This window comes from Taudactylus pleione, unplaced genomic scaffold (assembly GCF_031769625.1).
Source record: "Taudactylus pleione unplaced genomic scaffold, aTauple2 ptg000256l, whole genome shotgun sequence".
NCBI classification, from domain to species: Eukaryota; Metazoa; Chordata; class Amphibia; order Anura; family Myobatrachidae; genus Taudactylus; species Taudactylus pleione.
In genome coordinates, this window is record NW_028284658.1 from 18,867,676 (window position 1) to 18,886,641 (window position 18,966).

Genomic DNA, 18,966 nt, shown 5'->3' on the forward strand with positions numbered 1-18,966 from the left:
AGCTGTCGCTATCAGTGAAGCAAGCCATCATTAGGCTGAAAAATCAAAACAAACCCATCAGAGAGATAGCAAAAACATTAGGTGTGGCCAAATCAACTGTTTGGAACATTCTTAAAAAGAAAGAACGCACCGGAGAGCTCAGCAACACCAAAAGACCTGGAAGACCACGGAAAACAACTGTGATGGATGACAGAAGATTATTTCCCTGGTGAAGAAAAACCCCTTCACAACAGTTGGCCAAATCAAGAACACTCTCCAGGAGGTAGGTGTATATGTGTCAAAGTCAACAATCAAGAGAAGACTTCACAAGAGTGAATATAGAGGGTTCACCACAAGACGTAAACCATTGGTGAGCCTCAAAAACAGGAAGACCAGATTAGAGTTTGCCAAACAACATCTAAAAAAGCCATTACAGTTCTGGAACAACATCCTATGGACAGATGAGACAAAGATCAACTTGTACCAAAGTGATGGGAAGAGAAGAGTATGGAGAAGGAAAGGAACTGCTCATGATCCAAAACATACCACCTCATCAGTGAAGCATGGTAGTGATAGTGTCATGGCTTGGGCAGGTATGGCTGCCAATGGAAATGGTTCTCTTGTATTTATTGATGATGTGACTGCTGACAAAAGCAGCAGAATGAATTCTGAAGTGTTTCGGGCAATATTATATGCTCATATTCAGTCAAATTCATCAGAACTCATTGGACGGCGCTTCACAGTGCAGATGGACAATGACCCGAAGCATACTGCAAAAGCAACCAAAGAGTTTTTTAAAGCTAAAAAGTGGAATGTTATGCAATGGCCAAGTCAATCCCCTGACCTGAATCCGACTGAGCATGCATTTCACTTGATGAAGACAAAACTGAAGGGAAAATGCCCCAAGAACAAGCAGGAACTGAAGACAGTTGCAGTATAGGCCTGGCAGAGGATCACCAGGGATGAAACCCAGCGTCTGGTAATGTCTATGCATTCCAGACTTCAGGCTGTAATTGCCTGCAAAGGATTTGCAACAAAGTATTAAAAAGTGAAAGTTAGATTTAGGATTGTTTAGTTTGTCCCATTACTTTTGGCCCCTTAAAAAGTGGGAGGCACATATAGAAACCGTTGTAATTCCTACACCGTTCACCTGATTTGGATGTAATTACCCTCAAATTAAATCTGAAAGTCTGCAGTTAAAGCACATCTTGTTTGTTTCATTTCAAAGCCATTGTGGTGGTGAATAGAGGCCAAAATATGAAAATTGTGTCAATGTCCCAATATTTATGCACCTGACTGTATGTACCGTGAGAATGTTGACTGGGATATCACGAGAACTCTACTGGTCACAGACTAAAAAATTACCAGTACCCAAAGACAGAGTGGGAATGTGCTGTGTCAGGGTCTAGGTCCAGTTTAACTTTGTTCATATAATTGGAATATGTTGTAACAGTTCATCTGAAACATCTGTTTGACTTTGCCATCGGCCAATGCGTTCAGGTTCAAACACATCCAAAAAAAATGTGGCCTGAGCAGCATTTGTGATACCTGCATTACCTCCATTTCTGCTCAGTGTCTTGCTCCTAGGTCCTTCTAGCCTGGTGGTAGAACCTCTGAAATCCCAGTCACATACAGTGAATAGCAATGGTAGTATATATTGGCATTTTTCCTTCACACAAATCAATGCAGCTCTTTTAGCCCCTTTAATAGGCATCATCACTGTTTTCCCACTAATTGCAACTTCAAACACCTGTAACACATGCAAACACATCCAAAGTCACACAAACACTCACCTCAGGAGGTCGTCTATTTGAAAAGTCTACTTAGTTGAGAGTTTGGTAATTTCTCATGCGAGTTCCAAAACTCGATTCTTGGTAAATCTGTGTGTTGTATGGTTTCCTATGAAAAGTACTTGCAAGTTTGGGCGATGATGTATTTGGTCGTGTTTTGTAAACTCATGCGAGTTTGATGTCTGTTTCCTGTGAGTTCACGTGTTTGCCCTTAGTAAATTTGCGAGTCGGAAAAACAGGCAAAACCCGCGTGAGATTGTAAACTCGCCCAAACCCGATTCTTAGTAAATTACCCCTAAGACTTTTATCACCAACACCACATGGAGAACCTCACCACTACGGTCTATGAAGTAGATATGATGAATTTATTTACAGTTTTTAAATAAAAAGAAATATATATTTTTATATAACATTATTGAGATATGCTTTAAAGTGAAGATATAACAAAAGGGAAATATAATTTTTCTTAAAGCTTATTTAGCAAGTGATCCTCTTTGCATTTTGCTTTGCTGATTAGCGTTCCTGCTAGGCTGTTTTAGCGGGAACAACCTGCCAAGTGCAGTCCCCACCCACGGGTTGCAGTGCAGCACTCACTGCCGGTGAATAGATGCTGTGTGCATGCGTACGGCATCCATTCACAGTGAGGTAACAGCTTGGGGGTAGCCCAGCATGTCTGTAAGTGCTGGGCAGGCCTCCAGGAGTGATGAAAATGGGGCGTGTCTTAAAGACATGCCCCCTTTTCTCGTGGCTAAGCCCCTTTTTTGGACACACCCATGCCTCCAGCGGGTGAGAGTGCCCTTTCTATGGTCCGGCGCCCTGCCCCACCCTCCAGACATAGAATGAACACTAGTCGACAGTGCTACTTTATGGGCTGGTAAACTTAAAACTCGGAAAGTTTATATAAGGAGAGAGGTTGGCTAAGGTGCGGGGGGAATTTAAATGGCAACACAGTGTGATTTGCTTTGAATAATACTGCCTTTTTAAATGTTCTGCTTAAACAGTCGAGCTGCCAAGCATGACAAAATAAATGTAGAATTCCCATGTTGTCTATCCTTCACATTTATTTAAATGGTCGGACTACCTACCAGCCACCACTGTACCTTGAACGTCTTAGCCTAGGCACTAGACAAGAGAAAACCTTTCATACAGACTGGCATATGTTATTTGAAATATGAATATAAGATGAAATATGTAATATTGGGGTTTATGTATCAAGCAGTAAAAAGTGTGGAGAAGTGGAGCAGTGGAGAAGTTGTCCATAGCAACCAATCAGCTCCTACCTATTATTTTACAGACAGTACTTGATAAATGCTACGTCAAAGCTGATTGGTTGCTATGGGCAACTTCTCCACTGGTCTTCTTCTCCACGCTTTTCATGCTTGATACATATAAACCATGATGTGGCGACTTAGGTGCTGACCTTATAAATGCTATGGTTTGTGACACTGACACAACTGGGTAGCATAATTTTATTTCATGATATTCAGATATGTCCTCATACATCTAGCCTCCATAAGCTATGTGGCGAGTGATGCCTGGCCACGCATCTTTTTTTGCCGACACAGATATACAAATGTTGCATATGAAATTAATCAGCACAGTCTCCTGGTGCATCCTAGTAGCATTGCATTGTGACTAAGATGCATTTTCGTCAAAAAAGAAGCCAGGCGCTAACAGAGTAGTATGGGACCTGTTGTGCCGATGATGATGATGTATGAGGACACATCTGTATGACATTGCTCCATCACCATCACTATGGTTCTTGTCATAATACAGACTTTTAGTTGGGTAGTTTACCCATCCAGACAAAACTAGCAAATCTGTTTTATGATACTTCCCTGCACATGCACTAATATTGTTTGGAAATATTCATAATTCTAAAATGTTACATCATGTGAACCAAATACAAATAGATCATCATGGGTGATTTCAATATCCCAATTAATAGTTCACAATCTCCTTGTGCCCCCAAACTTCTCCCACTTACTTCCTCTCTCATCCTCTTCGAGTGCACAAACTCCTCTACTCATCAGGATGGCCACAGCCTTCATCTTGTATTCACCAGACTGTGCTCAGTTTCTGAATTCACTAACACTCCATTCTCTATCACAGTTCACAACCTTATCACCTGAATGCTCTCCTCCATTACTTCAAGCTCAGTATCACTGTAGGCAATAAAGTCTCCTCTAACCAGTGGCGGATCCAGGGGGGTCAACCAGGGCGATCGCCACCCCTAACACACACAGCTAAACAGTTGCTGCAGAGCAGTGGAATAAGTGCTCGTCCTGCAGCGCAGCTTGTGTTATGTGCAGTGCCAAATCAAGGTGGGGCATGGGGGAGGCACATGTCCCCAGGCCCCCCCACCCTGCAAGCGTGCATTTATTCTCCCAGCCACATGATTGGGGGAGGGCGGCGGGCCGAAGGCGCAGTGGAGTTGGGACAGAAGAGGAGCATGGGTGAGTCAGAGAAAGAGCAGGGTGGGCCAGAGGAGGAGTTTGGAAGGGCAGTGGAGTAGTGGGGCAGGCTGGAGAAGGAGTAAGGCGGGCCGGGGAGGTGTGGGGCGGGTGGGCTGCCGCAGGACAGACAGCTGGGAGGCTGGGACTCCTCATCAATGCCACACACAGCAGTACCATACAGGGTGTCCTCAGCTGCACACAAACAAACTGCAGCTGTTAAGCCCACTAACAGGGATGGCAGTTACTCTGTCATGGACACAGGACCAATCATTAGAAGCTTGCAGACTAGCAGTGTCCAATGAGATCGAGTCTGCATTTTGAAATTGATCTTATTGGCCAGAGCTCTTTTGCAGGATCTAATGATTGGCTGCTGTCCTGGAGCTGCTGTGATTGGCCTAAGCAGCTTTGCCACACACAGCTGTATTCAATTAGGTGCGAAAAGCCCGTTTCTGCGGTAAAGTATAGCCGATGAAATCATTTCGCCAGACGAAAACTTATCCTCGTATTCAATTTCAAAGATTTTTTGCCGGTGCGGAAAGTCAATGCATTGGAATAGGCGAAAAAGATTTGCCTATGAAAGCTGTCAAAAAAAAGTGCAGAATTGGGGTTTTGGGGTGCAAACTTGCAGGAACACCCCTGCTCCCATGAGACAGTCCCCCAAAGCTAAACTGTGTCAAAAAAAGTAAAAAAAACCCTTAAGAACACCCCAAAAAATTACTTTGAAAAAGGGGGTGAAAAAGTATAAAGTTGGGGGACAAACTTAAAAAGTAGCGAAATAGACTCCAGGGGGGTCCCCAAGTATGTCCCAGGTGTTTTTAAGTTTGCAGGTGGTTGCGGCAGGTGGATTTTTTAAGTTTTTTTCAAAACTTAACTTTAGCAACTTTAAAATATGCTAGCCCCCATTTCGTGTACCCCAAATTTGCTGGAACTACTTATTTTCACCAAAATAACCTGCAAAATGCTATTCTTCACTTGCAAAGATGCTAATTAGCAGCCATTGAGAGCATTTAAATACCCCAAATACCTTCAGCAGGCCTATTCGGGGGTATCTATAGTGATCCCCAATGTCAGTGCATTTTTAGGGGGTGTCAGGTGGATTTCCCCCAAATCTGACAGAACTTTTCGCCAGGTCCGAATTCGCTGGGTCCCATTTTCGCTGAATTCTAATTGAATACCGGGATTAAAAACCTCGCCAGGCGAAAAAGTACGGGACTTTTCGCACCTAATTGAATACGGCCCTTAATGTACAGAAAAAGAGAATTTAGAAATCAGTTTGAGGGTAGACAGGGACTGCAGGGGGAAAAAAGGGAAAAGTGGGAAGTGGGGTGACAGGTGAGGAGGGAGCATTAGCCAAAACAGAGAGAGTGGAGGGGGGGGGGGGAGGAGAAATATAACAATAAGAGGGAAAGCTAGGAGAGAACAGACAGATAAGGGAAAGAGCAGGAGATAAAGCTAAAGCATAGAGGAGAAAGCACATGGGACATAGGAGAGCGGGGGGGGGGTATTTGTTTGGTTTCTGGGGTTTGGAGTGAGGGTCCTGGATGCATATACATGCAGCCGCTGGCGTAATAATACAGAACCTCCAGACCGAGTTCAACAAAAGAAGGAATTGGATCAGCCAACGGCGCCGGAACCCCTGCAGCCAACGGTTTTCAAGTTAGTGTTTGTGTGAATGTATACAGTTAGTTGAAATTTGTTATATGATTTCACTATGTATGTATGTATGTATATGAGAGGAGTCAGGATTAATTTGTAAACCGCCCCCCCCCCCTAAAAAAAAAAATCTAGATCCGCCCCTGCCTCTAACCCACAAAAATATTAACACTATTAATTTTATACAACATTCCACATATCTGCAACAACTACTCCCACTAATTTCTACATTCACTTCTCTTTAGATTGCTTTATCACGCCAACTCTTTAACCACACAAAAGAAATAGCCCTTGATGAAGTGGCTCCAGCTACTCATCACACTCCACATCAACTTAGATGTCAATTGTGGCATTCTAAATTAACAAGACACCTACAAAAACTCTCATGAAAAGTAGAACATCAGTGGTGTAAATCTCGTACTCCAAGTGACTTCCTCAAATATAACACTATCTACCACTCTTATCATATGGTTTCGTACACTGCCAAACAAACATATTTCCTATTTCTCATCTCTGCTGAAGATTCTAATCCCAACAGACTTTTTCATACATTTAAATAACTTTTTACCCCTCCCATATGTAACCCATGGCAGGATCCGTATCTTGTTAATACTCGGAACTGGGACCACTGCACTAGACTGGTTGGTGCAGAAGCCAATGAAGTTAGGTAGTCTTATGATGCTCTTCCTCATTCAGTAGAATTACAGGAGCTATTCTTGGAGTATCAGAACAGAATGGGAATCAGAATGACTGATCTCCTGCCCTGCAATGGAGGCAGCCATTTGCTGAAAGAGCTTGCAATCAGATGTTACAGGAATACGCTAGAGGAGAAAACTGCACACACTGATAAAGGTTGACAACCTCCTGGTTCTCATCCTACTTATCAAATCGCTCTTTCAGTGTTTGTTTGTCTGAATCCACTTCCTCTTTGCTACCTCTATCAGTTGGTGTACCGCAAAGCTCAATCTTAGGCCCTCTGCTTATCTTAATATTTTCCACATCTTTTGGCATATTTATCAGCTCATTCCGATCTCAGTATCATCTGTTCGGGGATGATACTCAAATTCACTAATCCACCCCAGATTTGTCACCATCTATATTGGTCTATGTTACTGAATGTCTTGTTGCCATTTCATCTTGGATGTCATCTCATCACCTCAAACTTAATCTTTCTAAAACAGAATACATTTTATTTCCACTGACCAATAGTAGTTACCAACCTGATATCTCTATCACTGTTGATAACTTGACAATCAACTCTACCCCACAAGCTCGCTGCCTAGGTGTCATCCTTGACTCTAAACTGTTATTCCCCACATTAATTTCCAAATCATGTTACATACATCTAAAAAACAAATCCAGAATACAACCATATCTTACACAAGACACTGTGAAAATTCTCATTCATGCACTCATTATCTCCTGCACTGATTACTGCAATAATCTCCTTACTGGTCTTCCCCAAAACAGACTCTCACCACTACAATCCATTTTGAATGCAGCCACAAGGCTGATCTTTCTTGCTAGACATTCATCGTCTGCTGCTCCGTTCTGTCAGTCCCTCCATTGGTTACCTGTATTCTACCGAATTCAATATAAAATACTTTTACTTACATATAAGGCTATTAACCAAACTACACCAACATACATCTCTTTGCTTATTTCAAACTATCTCCCAGCACTACCTTTCCGCTTTGCACAAGATCTGTGTCTCTCATTATCTGCTCCAATTCATGGTTACATGACTTTTTACAGGCTGCACCCACTCTGTGGAATGTCCTCCCATGCACAATAAGATTTTCATCTAGTCTTCAAACCTTCAAGCATTCCCTTAAAAGTCACCACTTCAGACAAACTTATCAAATTCCAGAGCCACCCTCATAACCCACCCAACCACCCATACATAACCTTGATAAGCTATCCTACCAAATTACATCCCCTCTATACAGTCCTCACATAACTTCACATATTTTCTTTCTTCATTTTCACATTGTCCTGACCCTTTGCTAACATTCCCGTGTGACTGTATCATACAGCCCACCAAGAACCTCTGCAATCTGCAATTGCTTGCGAGCGAGGCCTTTTTACCTCCATGTCTGTCTGTTATTATTACCCAGTCTTGTTTTATTACTGTTTTATTCCCAATTGTAAAGTGCAATGTAATATACTGGCTCTATATAAATAATTGTTAATAATAATAATAAAGGGATTATGGCCCTCATTCAGAGCCGTTCGCTATTTGCGGTCGTTCGTTCAAAAACAAGGGGTGGCTATTCAAATGATCCGTTCGCACATTGCAGTCTGTTCACACCTCTAAGTCTGAATGAGCGAGCAAAACATACGCTCGTTTATTTGATAAAAACGCCCCCTGGCCGCTCGCACCATACGTCATGTCCGCTATTTATTAGATTAATCGAGTACATCGTACAGCGTATGAACTGCTCGCTTTTCTTGCGGTTGGTTTTTTCAACCGCTATTTTGCGAGCAGTTCTGAGTTAAAAAAAACCAAGTGACGTGGTCAATGACGCTGCTGTATTAATTATGCACTCCCTTAAAACGCCCATTTTGACCTTTAAGCACGCCTGCGTTCGAATTCCACTCCCCCGTTTTCAAGCACCTTCCCCTGTTACCACCCACATACGCCTCATTCTGTCACTCAAAATAGCAGGCACTCGCTATATAGCGTATAAACGATTTTCGGCCGCACTGACTGGTTCGCGCATGCGTACTAAAAACCGTACGCATGCGCAGATGTGCGAACATCGCTCGGAACGAGCGTACTGCCGCTAAAGAGCGGCTCTGAATGAGGGCCTATATATGTTGAGTTCCCCATTAAAACAGTAAAGGAAAACCCTTTTACTCAAATCAGTAGTAACCTAGTTAACCTCCAAGCAGCAGCGTTTCTAGAGAGGAAGGGACCCGTGTGCAGTTCCGACACGGGCCCCCTCCTCTCCGCCTGGCGACCGACAGCGCACCGAGCTGTGCGTGGCCAGCGCCGGAGTTATAGACTCTGGGCACTAGAGTGTGCCCAGAGTCTATAATGAATGCACAGGTCACCGGGAAAATGGCCAGGGAAAATGGCCGCCATGGCCATTTTCTCATCGTTTTACAGCGCCGGACCCCCACGCCGACGTGGGACTCCGGAGAGGTAAGTAATATTATGGGTACAGGGTGTGCGGTGCGGGGCCCCCCTGGACCCAGGGGCCCATGTTCCCCGCACACCCTGCACCCATTATAGATACGCCCCTGCCTCCAAGACATAATAAAGCAGAGTGGTGGGTTCAAAGACTTCCCTTCATACAGTATGCCAAATCCTTTCCCTTTCAAAGCTGTCATGTCTCATCTCTAAAATTAGTAAGAGAGAAAAACAATTGGTTTTGCAGATAAAAAGCTATTTTTTGTAATACTTTGACCCATGCAATGCTTGCTGAATTAATACTGTTGAGAGCTCTTTCACTTGACCCCTGACCTCTGTGTATCATCACCACACAGAATGTGCACAATGTGGAGGCATTGCATACATTATAGACAGACATATACTGGGGGGAAAAGAAAGGAACAGACTGTCACGGGCAGAGGAAGCAGAAATTCATGGACACAGACAGGTAAAGGCAAAGAGGCTGGCACAGTTGAGTGAAGAAAAGAGCCTGGCATGGACAGGGGGAAGTGAAGAGCCAGGTTTAGTCAAGGCAAAGAAAGAAAGGCTGGGGCAGGCAAGGGAAGAGCAGAGAGATTGGTGTGAGCCCACCACTAAGAGTCCCCACTGACAATAATGATGGCTCTTCTGCTGGCCACCAACTCTGATGTGCATTCATTGCCACAAAACTGCTGTTTATGCCCTATGGAGTGGGAGACACAAGATGAGCAGGGAGACCTCATGGCTTGCCTACATTCCCATGGCTGGCAACAGAATACTTTGGAACAGTATACTAAAGTTTTTGGGCCCTCATCCCTCCCCAGAAGGTACAGGCTGATCACCCAATGGCTCATCCACCCTGTGTCTCCCCAGACCCATCCCAGTGTTTTCAGCATCAGTCCATGTGTCTCTCCAGCCTCACCCCCCTGTCTGTCTCTCCACCACCAGCCTCATCCCCATCCCTGTCTCTCCATCTCCAGACTTATCCTACTCTCTGCAGTGCACCAGCCATCACTGTGCCTCTCTGGCTGCCGGCACCAGCACCCCCCCTTCCTCCTCCCGTGTCTCTGCGACACCAGCACACACACCATTTTCCTCTGGCACACCAGTACCCCCCTGCCAGTGTATTTCCTTCTTCAGCATAACCAACCGTGTTGACATTTATGTTGTCTGTCTTCTGCGGCTAATCGCCAAAAAAACCTTTATTGCACTGACCGCTGGGGCTGGGCTCTCTCGTCATGCCTGTGCCCTGCAGTATTCATTGCAGTGGCACAGGGCTACAGACAGGCCGGATGGGCGACAGCGGTCAGGTATTGGGCTGGACTATGATTGGCTGAGGCCCCTCAAAGTCCCAGGGCCCGGTAAAGGTTTCCCCCTAGTTACCCCCCTCTCACCGGGCCTGTACATTCCCCATGCAACCTTGACCTGTCAGAAAGTTCTGACTGGTGGGCTCTGTGGGATGATAAAAGAGGGGGAGAGAGTAAATGTGGGTGGGAATAGGGGAAGATAATAAAATGAGCAAGAGAAAAAAATTGGGGATTAGTGATAAAAAGAGGGAAAGAGGGGGAAAGAGAAGAAATGTAGAAGAGAGAAAAGAAGGGACCAGAGAGAGTCAGGGAGTGATGGGAAACAGAGAGAGATCATTTTTCATTCTAAAGACCTGGCAAATGGTCCAATATACTACTGTTATAAGGAGATGATGGTGGTGCATATGTGACAAAAGAGAGTGAGGGTGCAAATTTCATATTTAAGCTATAGTATATCATTCTTACCTTGTCACATATGATGTTCCGCCATTCTCACCTTGTCACTTATGACAACCACACCCTTGTAAATTATGATATGGAAAAGTATGGGTTAAACGTGACTATTTAGTTTATTTATTAAAGTCAATAATAACCCATGGTGTGTGTTCAGCACAGGGCCCCAGATAGCTATACCAGTGGTACTCAGTAATAAGGAACAGACTGTTAAACATGAATAATCCAACAGAATATTTTCTCTATAATAGTATAGAACAGTAGAACAGTAGATATTACCTCCTTAAATAACAAGTGTTCCAGTTGTCCACTGCACCTTCACCACGCATGATCTGAGAGATTTTCCCCAGAAGCAGCTGGTTAGCCTTTTCTATCACAGCCAGTCTTTCTTTTTCCATCTGTATGTAAAAGAACAAGACAGGAACTTAGGGCCTGATTCACTACGGGCCACTATTACGATCGCAGCTGTGATTACGCATGCAGTTCTGTTGTGAAAATATGCTGCATAATGCTAATCCTCCCACCCGCAGCCTAACACTAACCCTCCCGCCCACAGTCTAACCCTTTTGCCTGTCGACATTTTAACAATGCTGACATAATTACGGTCGACATTATGATGGTCGACATTCTAAATGTCTACCTAATGACTACATCCCAGGATGAACAGTGAGATGAATGAGGAAAATTAGGGGCACACATATCAGCTGGACATGGTGTCTCCCCATCTTTGTACATTTGCTAAAGCTACTGTATGCTACAATTACAACTGAATAACCAACAATTTACTAAACAACCAATAAAATGCCTACGCTGTCCATACACTATTTAGCTATTGGACACGCTACTGAAACCATTAGTAGTGTACTTCATTTCCGGTTTAAATAGGAGCATTAATTATTTAACAACATTTAAATAGTTATACACAGTAATATTCGAATATCAAGATTGTGCAGAAATATCAAAAAAGCAGCCTATTGAGAACCTTAGGGAATTTTACCACTTCCCAAGCAATGGAACATATTTAAGATAAATGGTCTCAAAATGGCGCTAACTGGTTTAACAAGAGATAGTTCAATGCCCAAAATAAAGTAAAACAAAAAGAGAATCCAAAGGAAAGTCAAGTTACTCTGTGCTTTAATGTAGTATAAATGCAAACAGATCCAATCCCAAAGTCACAGAATCTATACTTATAATAAAGTTGTAATAGTTGTGTCTGTACATAGAATTTGTTTTTGGAGAAATGTACTCATTGGGACTGTATATGAACTATGGAGACAAAAATATATATTTTTCTGAATCTATGTTTGTCTGTGTGTCTGTTCCAGCATCACGCAAAAACTACGGGATGAATTTGAAAAGTGTTTTCAATATTGTATAGCTTAGTCACCTAGAAGGAAACTGAGGTATGTATTATCTCAATGTGACATCAGGGAGAGGAGCAATAAAGGAAAAACCAGACACTTGACACGTACAGTGAGCAGGTTCCTCAAGCCAAAATTGACTAGATGTATATAAATATAAATTTTATATATATATATATATATATACACACACACACACACACACACACACACACATATATATACACACACAATGTATACAATTATTGCACACCCTGAACACAAACAGTTATATATGTATGCATATATTAATACATAGATACATATATCGCAAGATCTATTTTGCAGGAAAATCCAATTATATACTAAGCACTAATCAGGCAGCTTATCTTGACTCATGAAGTTCCAATACACATGTCAATCCAGTATATAATGCACCAAGACAAATACTACATATCATAGTGATTGCTCATGTTACTTGCAACCTTTCAATGTTATTGTAGGTTAAGTAGCAAAGAATATGGGATCTATAAGATAAATTTGTTTGACTAAAGCAGTAGTTCAAAAACTGTGCGCCGTGGTGCCTCGGGACACTTGCAGGGGTGCCTCAGGTTGGTGAACTTAGACTGAACTGTGAGATTGATTGCCCCTTGAATTGGATTTTGTGGTTTACATAAAAAACATAAAACTGGATTCTTGGTTATCGGTGTACTGTTTGTTATAGTGGCACAATAATGCTGACTCGAAAGAGATCGAATCTGTTCAAAATTTCCACCAAAGCTAAACAAGATAGGCTAAGGCGATTAGTTCAAAATCAGCCTGAGAGTGAACAACAATTGGAATTGCAATAAGTTTGCATTGCGATATCTCGGTGCAGGCGTAGATCTCAGAACCAGCTACTTCTGCCATGGGCAGCTTTACAATGGCTTGCTCACGAGTTAGTAGCATCTTTTTGTGTTAATTCCTGAAGGAAAAACTGCAAATATTGTTTACAAAGACATTTTGTGATCAATGTCTACAATATAAAACATACATTACAATATTAGTAGGGATGTGGAGGTTCGGATTTACTCAGTTCTTTTCGGCACATTAGCGCAAGTTTGGATTAGTTCGGATTTATCTTAATGGCTATCTAAAACATGTGACAGCTGGATAGTTAATATGATGCTGTTTTTGAGAACCGAACATATGTGAGTAAATCCGAGTAAAACCAAACCACACATCTCTAAATATTAGATGCCACTACTGTCTTTGTAAAATTAGCTCTGCTGAGCAATAACAGAAGCTGCGGGCAAACACTAGTGATAGATAAATCCTCTTCTTATTATTTCAGTAAATGATCCAAAAAGGGCTGATTAGGTGCAGTCAGTTCACTAGTTTAACAGTCTCCTCGCATACTTGTTATGTCAAAAAACAAGAGACTGGTAGTGCAACCCCATTGGAATAAAGTATAACAATTTATTCACATATCACACTCACATTTCCATAAAAGATAAACTCATGTAAAATACACACAATGTTGCATCCCCAAGGATCCAGCTTCACAGTGCACAACGCCTACCCAGAGGCGTCACCGGGTCTCTGCATTCCATATCCGCCTCGTGCTCACAAAAATGGGTTGTGGTCTAACATAAAGGGGCATGGCCTCGTGGGAAAGCTCTCCGTGGGCGTGCCCAGCATCCCTGGTGATGCTTGGCTACCCCCGGACGTTAGTGCCTACACTGTCAGCTCCTCCTCTGTGTCAGGGGCCAAGTGCTGCAGGAGAAGAAAGGCATACTGCAACAACTCACTCCTGTCACTGAGGAGGAGCCGGCATTTTGGTGTCACCTCCTCAGATGGTGACACCCAGTGTGGCCCGCAACTCCGCACCCCCATAGCAACGCCACTGCGCCTACCCATCCAGATGGTGATTGGAAGTGAAATCACAATGGTCCTGGTAACAAGCGATCACATATGGGTATAAGAAAGCACAGGCCCAGCAGTCCGTCCAAATAGTTTTCTTTTATCACCAGATCTAAAAATGTTAGCAGACCGATCCGCTGTCCCAGCGGTCAAATTGTAAGCTTTGCACACTTACTAATCAGCCACTTGATATGTCTGGGTTGACATCACAGCTGTGTGGGTATTTAAATTTGCACGCCTAGCTAGTGTACGAGCAGTTAGCGGGTCATCCATACACACATGCAGATGCCCTGATATATCGGCACTGGCTGTGCTGCAGGAACAATGTCATTCACAGACATATCGGGTGTACACACCTTCCTATGCACTCGTGATATATAGTTTGTTGAACAGACGAATGTTATATAGACAAGTGTGTACCAAGTTTACAACTAGCACATTTTGATTTCATTCCAGTGTTATTCTATACAAGTAAGAGACAGAAGAGCTGTTATGCAGGAATTTTTTATAAATAAAATAATGAGGGCAACTGTCGCTGTTATGGAATGGGAAGGTATGGACAAATGTTTATATAGATAATATAACTACCATTTTGAAAATAATTAGAAATTTTAAGTACAAATGATTTAGAATATATTTAGCCATTGAGCTACAAACTGTCATGGTTTTATGTCTTCAAAGGTAAAAAAGACTAACACTATATCAGCAAGTTAAAATGATATAAATCTCTATAAAAATTGTCTTAAAATAAAAAAAACCTGACAAACAGCATTACAGAGACCAAATGGAATGGCTTGAGCAAATATACAGTATACAGTATATCAGGTGTTAAAAGCCATTTTCCATTAATCCCCTTCTCTGGTCAGTATCAAATTAGATGCTCCTCTTAGATCTGGCTTAGTAAATATTTTATTTCCCCATACTTGATTGAATAGGTCATGTACAAGGAGAAAGGGATATAAATGTATTCTTTTTTCAAATTTTAAAAGTTCACACATCAGTACAGTGACATATAATGTGAAATACAAGGGAATAAAAAGAGGAAAGCAGAAATGGGAGGAATAACAAGTAGAGTAAAGGAGAATAAAAAGGTTAACAAAGGTGAAATTGGCGCTCTGATTGTTTTACGTTTGTTCTTTCTGCAGATGCTGAGTAAGTCCCATTATTGTAGAGGTGAAGCGGATGGGATCTATCACAATATTCTATGACATAATTGGCCCTGTATTTGCAAACATAGTATAGTCCTCTTTGTAGACAGACATTTTTCTTGAACCACTAAAGGAAGCACCTCTTCTTGGAAAACCTCATTTAGATCCTCAGTCTGACTACATGAACATCTACAGAGTCAGACCAGTATCTAACCTGCCTTTTCTAGCTGTGGTTATTGAGAAAGTGGCTGCAACTGAACTGGAAACCCGTCTGTCAAACCACAGGGGAAGATTTACTAAAGTTTTTAAAAGAATACAACCCAAATGCTTAGCTCACTTTCCAATTAAGTTTATTTTGTAACTTTTTTTTTTTTTTGGAAATGTAAAGCAATTTGAGTCCTATTGGGAGAAAAGTGCTATATAAATAACATTATTATTATTATTGTTGTTATTATAATTTTATCATCATTATTATTTCTACCGAGCTGAATACTACTATACCTTGATCGATTAAGAAGAAAAATTCTTACTCTGAGCTGTGAGAAGTAAGCCCAGCTAGCATGCAGACCACTGCCACTCCATAAGGAGCCTTCTAACTGCACAGTGACAGGCACGAAACACACCTCATTACCAGGAGGATGCAACATTAGACAACCTTCTCTTAATTATCACAAGTGATCAAAGAAGACAATATTTGTCACCTCCACCTCATAGAAAAACCATAAGAGCAGACTACAACTTTGCAGTGGGAATTTTGACGAATGCAACTGGAACCTAACTCAAGACTTAATTTCTATTGTCTAGAACAGTGGTTCTCAAACTCTGGGCCTCATTCAGAGGCGGTCGGAGGATGCAAGCGGTCGCTCAGAAACTGGGCGGCCGCTTGCATCCTGACCGGCCGCCTCTGTTTCGGTCGTTAGGTTGTTGGTTTACACCCACAGCTCTAACAACCGCTAGGGTGATGGTCGCGATGGTCAAGGACCATCGCGACCATCGGGGCTTATGACGAGACCCTAGGGTAGGGTCTCACTTGTCGTAAGCCCCGGAGAGCTTCTGGCTCTGTCAGAGCCGGAAGCTCTCCACTGACATCACTAGTGATGTCAGTGGGGCCTCCCCCAAACGGCAGGCGTTCCCATGGGAACGCCTCCGTTTGGGCTGCCACCCCCCGGCCCATCTTCCAAATGGGGCGAGCTGTCAATCAACATCGACAGCTCGCCCCCTTTGGAAAGAGACCCGCTACGACCGGCGCTGACGGTCGTAGCGGGTCTCATGCATGCGCACTGGGAAAACATTGAGGCGGCCGTGTGGTCGTAGACCGTACGGCCGCCTCTGAATGAAGCCCTCTGTCCTCAGGACCCCAAACAGTTCACATTTTCCAGGTCACCTAGCAAGTGCACATGTGTATTAATTATTCACTGATACATTTTAAAAGATCCACAGGTGGAGCTAATTACTATGCATTGTTTGGGGTCCTGAGGACTGAGTTTGAGAACCTGCCGTCTAGAACATATCTTATCAGTAAGGAACTTGACTTTCTATTGTTAATATGGGACACCGAACTAGCTGATGATTGTTTACCTTATTTACTGTCCAACTGGAAGAAGACTCAAAGTCCAACAAAACCTACCTATACCTTTAAAAATAAGGGGCCTATGTATCAGCCTTTTTTTCCCATAAAATTATGTAGAAATTTCAGTTTTTGCATACAGTATTCAATTGTTCCTGCTATACAATCGGGAAGCCGGCTGCCTTAATACCGGCAGCCGGCTTCCCGACTGTCATATCCCGGCGAGGGATGAAATGCCGGGCGTCTAGATGTAGATGCCTGACATTTCCCCGACGCCGGGAGACAGCCGCCTGGCATCCCGATCTAAGGAATGCTGGGCGCTGCGAGCGGACAGCCGCTGTGGGGGGGAGGGTTAGGTTTAGGGCACCTGGAGGGGGACTTAGGGTTAGGCACCCCCCTGGGAGGGTTAGGCTAGGGGGAGGGAGGTTTAGGGTTAGGCACTCCCGGGGGGGACTTAGGGTTAGGCACACCCCCGGGGGACTTAGGTTTAGGCAGCGGGGAAGGGGGGGTTAGGGTTAGGCACTTAGAGGGGGGATTAGGGTTAGGCACTTAGGGGGGAGGTTAGGGTTAGGCACCCCTAAGGAGGGTTAGGTTAGGTTAGTTAGTACTTACCTATCCACGATCGGGATTTCCAGCGCCATCAGGCTTCTGCAGCCGGGATCTCTGCATTTGTCGGGCTGTCACTGCCGGGAATTGAACCGCCGGCCATGGGGCCGGCGGTATTTCATACCGATTCCCTGTTCCTATGTACTAATAGTACAATGCAGGAGATTTCAGAGAAATCTCCGGCAGAGTGCTAATTAGCACCGCAGATAGCAGTTCCCCATTATTCGCAATGAGGACTATGATCTCAGCCTTATGTACCAAACTCCAAAAAGCAAAGTGCTTTGGAGTTTGGCCCTGTTAGTTTACACCATCTTTAGATGGTACAAACTGGTTTAAGGTCAGCAGGCCGAGGAGGCTGACACTGTGCACAAGCACAGTGTCAGCTTCCCCAGGAAAAGTCCCTTCTACAATATGCCAAGGATATAACTCGCAGGGACAGCGGTTACCGGAACCGCTTTCCCTGCAAGATCCCATTGGTACATAACCGAGATAATTTCATTATCTAACGTGATACGGAACCTTAATAATCGATGCGGTTCTGTGATTATTAATACATAGGCCCCTAAATCTGAATTGCTGTTCTATATCAATCTAAATACTAGAGTACAATTTCATTTTTTATATATTTACAAAGCAAATGTGAATTATATACCAGTGCGAAAACATTCTTTTTTATTTTTCTGAATTTACAATCCTGGGGCTGGGTACCTGACAAAAGTACAGTAGGCAGCAGTTTCGAACAAATAAATAAACCAAAGGCTGGGATCAGTTCTCAATACGCTAAACCTTGTTAGTAACAATAGAATGTATACACACACACCGCTGGTAGACAAATATAAAAATTATATTAGAATTTAATAGATTTATCAAAAAAATATACAAATGAAATAATACATTGGAAAAAAATCGATGAAACATGTATCAGACATAAAAACACATATTTAACAATAAAAATAAAAAAAAACATACATAAATAGATGAATATTGTAATAACTAGCTGGTGTGTAAATGATTATACTAGTTGTGCTGAGTTGAAATTGAAAATAACAGTTCCTGCATGGAAGGGTTCCAAATAGACAGATGAATAGCGTTTTGACACACTTTGCTAGTTAATTACTTGATCTTGTAATAATGTAACCGCTAACCTGCAAACAATGTATCCGTTAGGATATCCACAATGATAGATAATCTGGAGCTTTGTATAGCACAGCAGTTAGTGGCTTTTGGGATACTTTAAGTGTTAACCCCGTCGGGCACACAATACTGAGAAGATGTAAATTACTGACCAGTCTCAAAGTCTTGAACAGCTAAACGGTAAAGGTGACGTGATTATCTCACCGGCTGTGCAGTAAGAAATACTGACCAGGTCAGAATACACTCAGAGACACGCAGCTTCAAAGATCCGGTGCAGTGGCTCTCTGTCCGGCTACACAGTATGATTACCTGCCGGATACCAGGGCCAAGGGAGAGCTGAGAGGAGTTCCGGATACGTAAATAAGCGTGGCCGCGGCTTGTAAATTCTCCTCGCACCGGGATCAGAGACTGCGGACACTGGCTGCACTTGCAGGAGCAAGTTGTAGGACAAGACACTTAAGCAGGTATGGGCAGCAACGCGTTTCATCCCATTCC

The 18,966-nt window shown here is 43.0% G+C and overlaps 1 protein-coding gene across 3 annotated transcripts in view; it reads right to left on the minus strand.

Annotated features, from left to right (window-relative positions):
* CFAP97D1 (CFAP97 domain containing 1) overlaps positions 1-18,966 on the minus strand; it is an 84,231-nt gene that overhangs the window by 18,113 nt on the left and 47,152 nt on the right. For all 3 annotated transcript variants that reach the window (XM_088480713.1, XM_088480712.1, XM_088480711.1), the window contains exon 3: positions 11,054-11,172. In XM_088480713.1, coding sequence (XP_088336839.1) covers positions 11,054-11,172 — 119 coding nt within the window. The remainder of the gene's footprint in view (positions 1-11,053; positions 11,173-18,966) is intronic.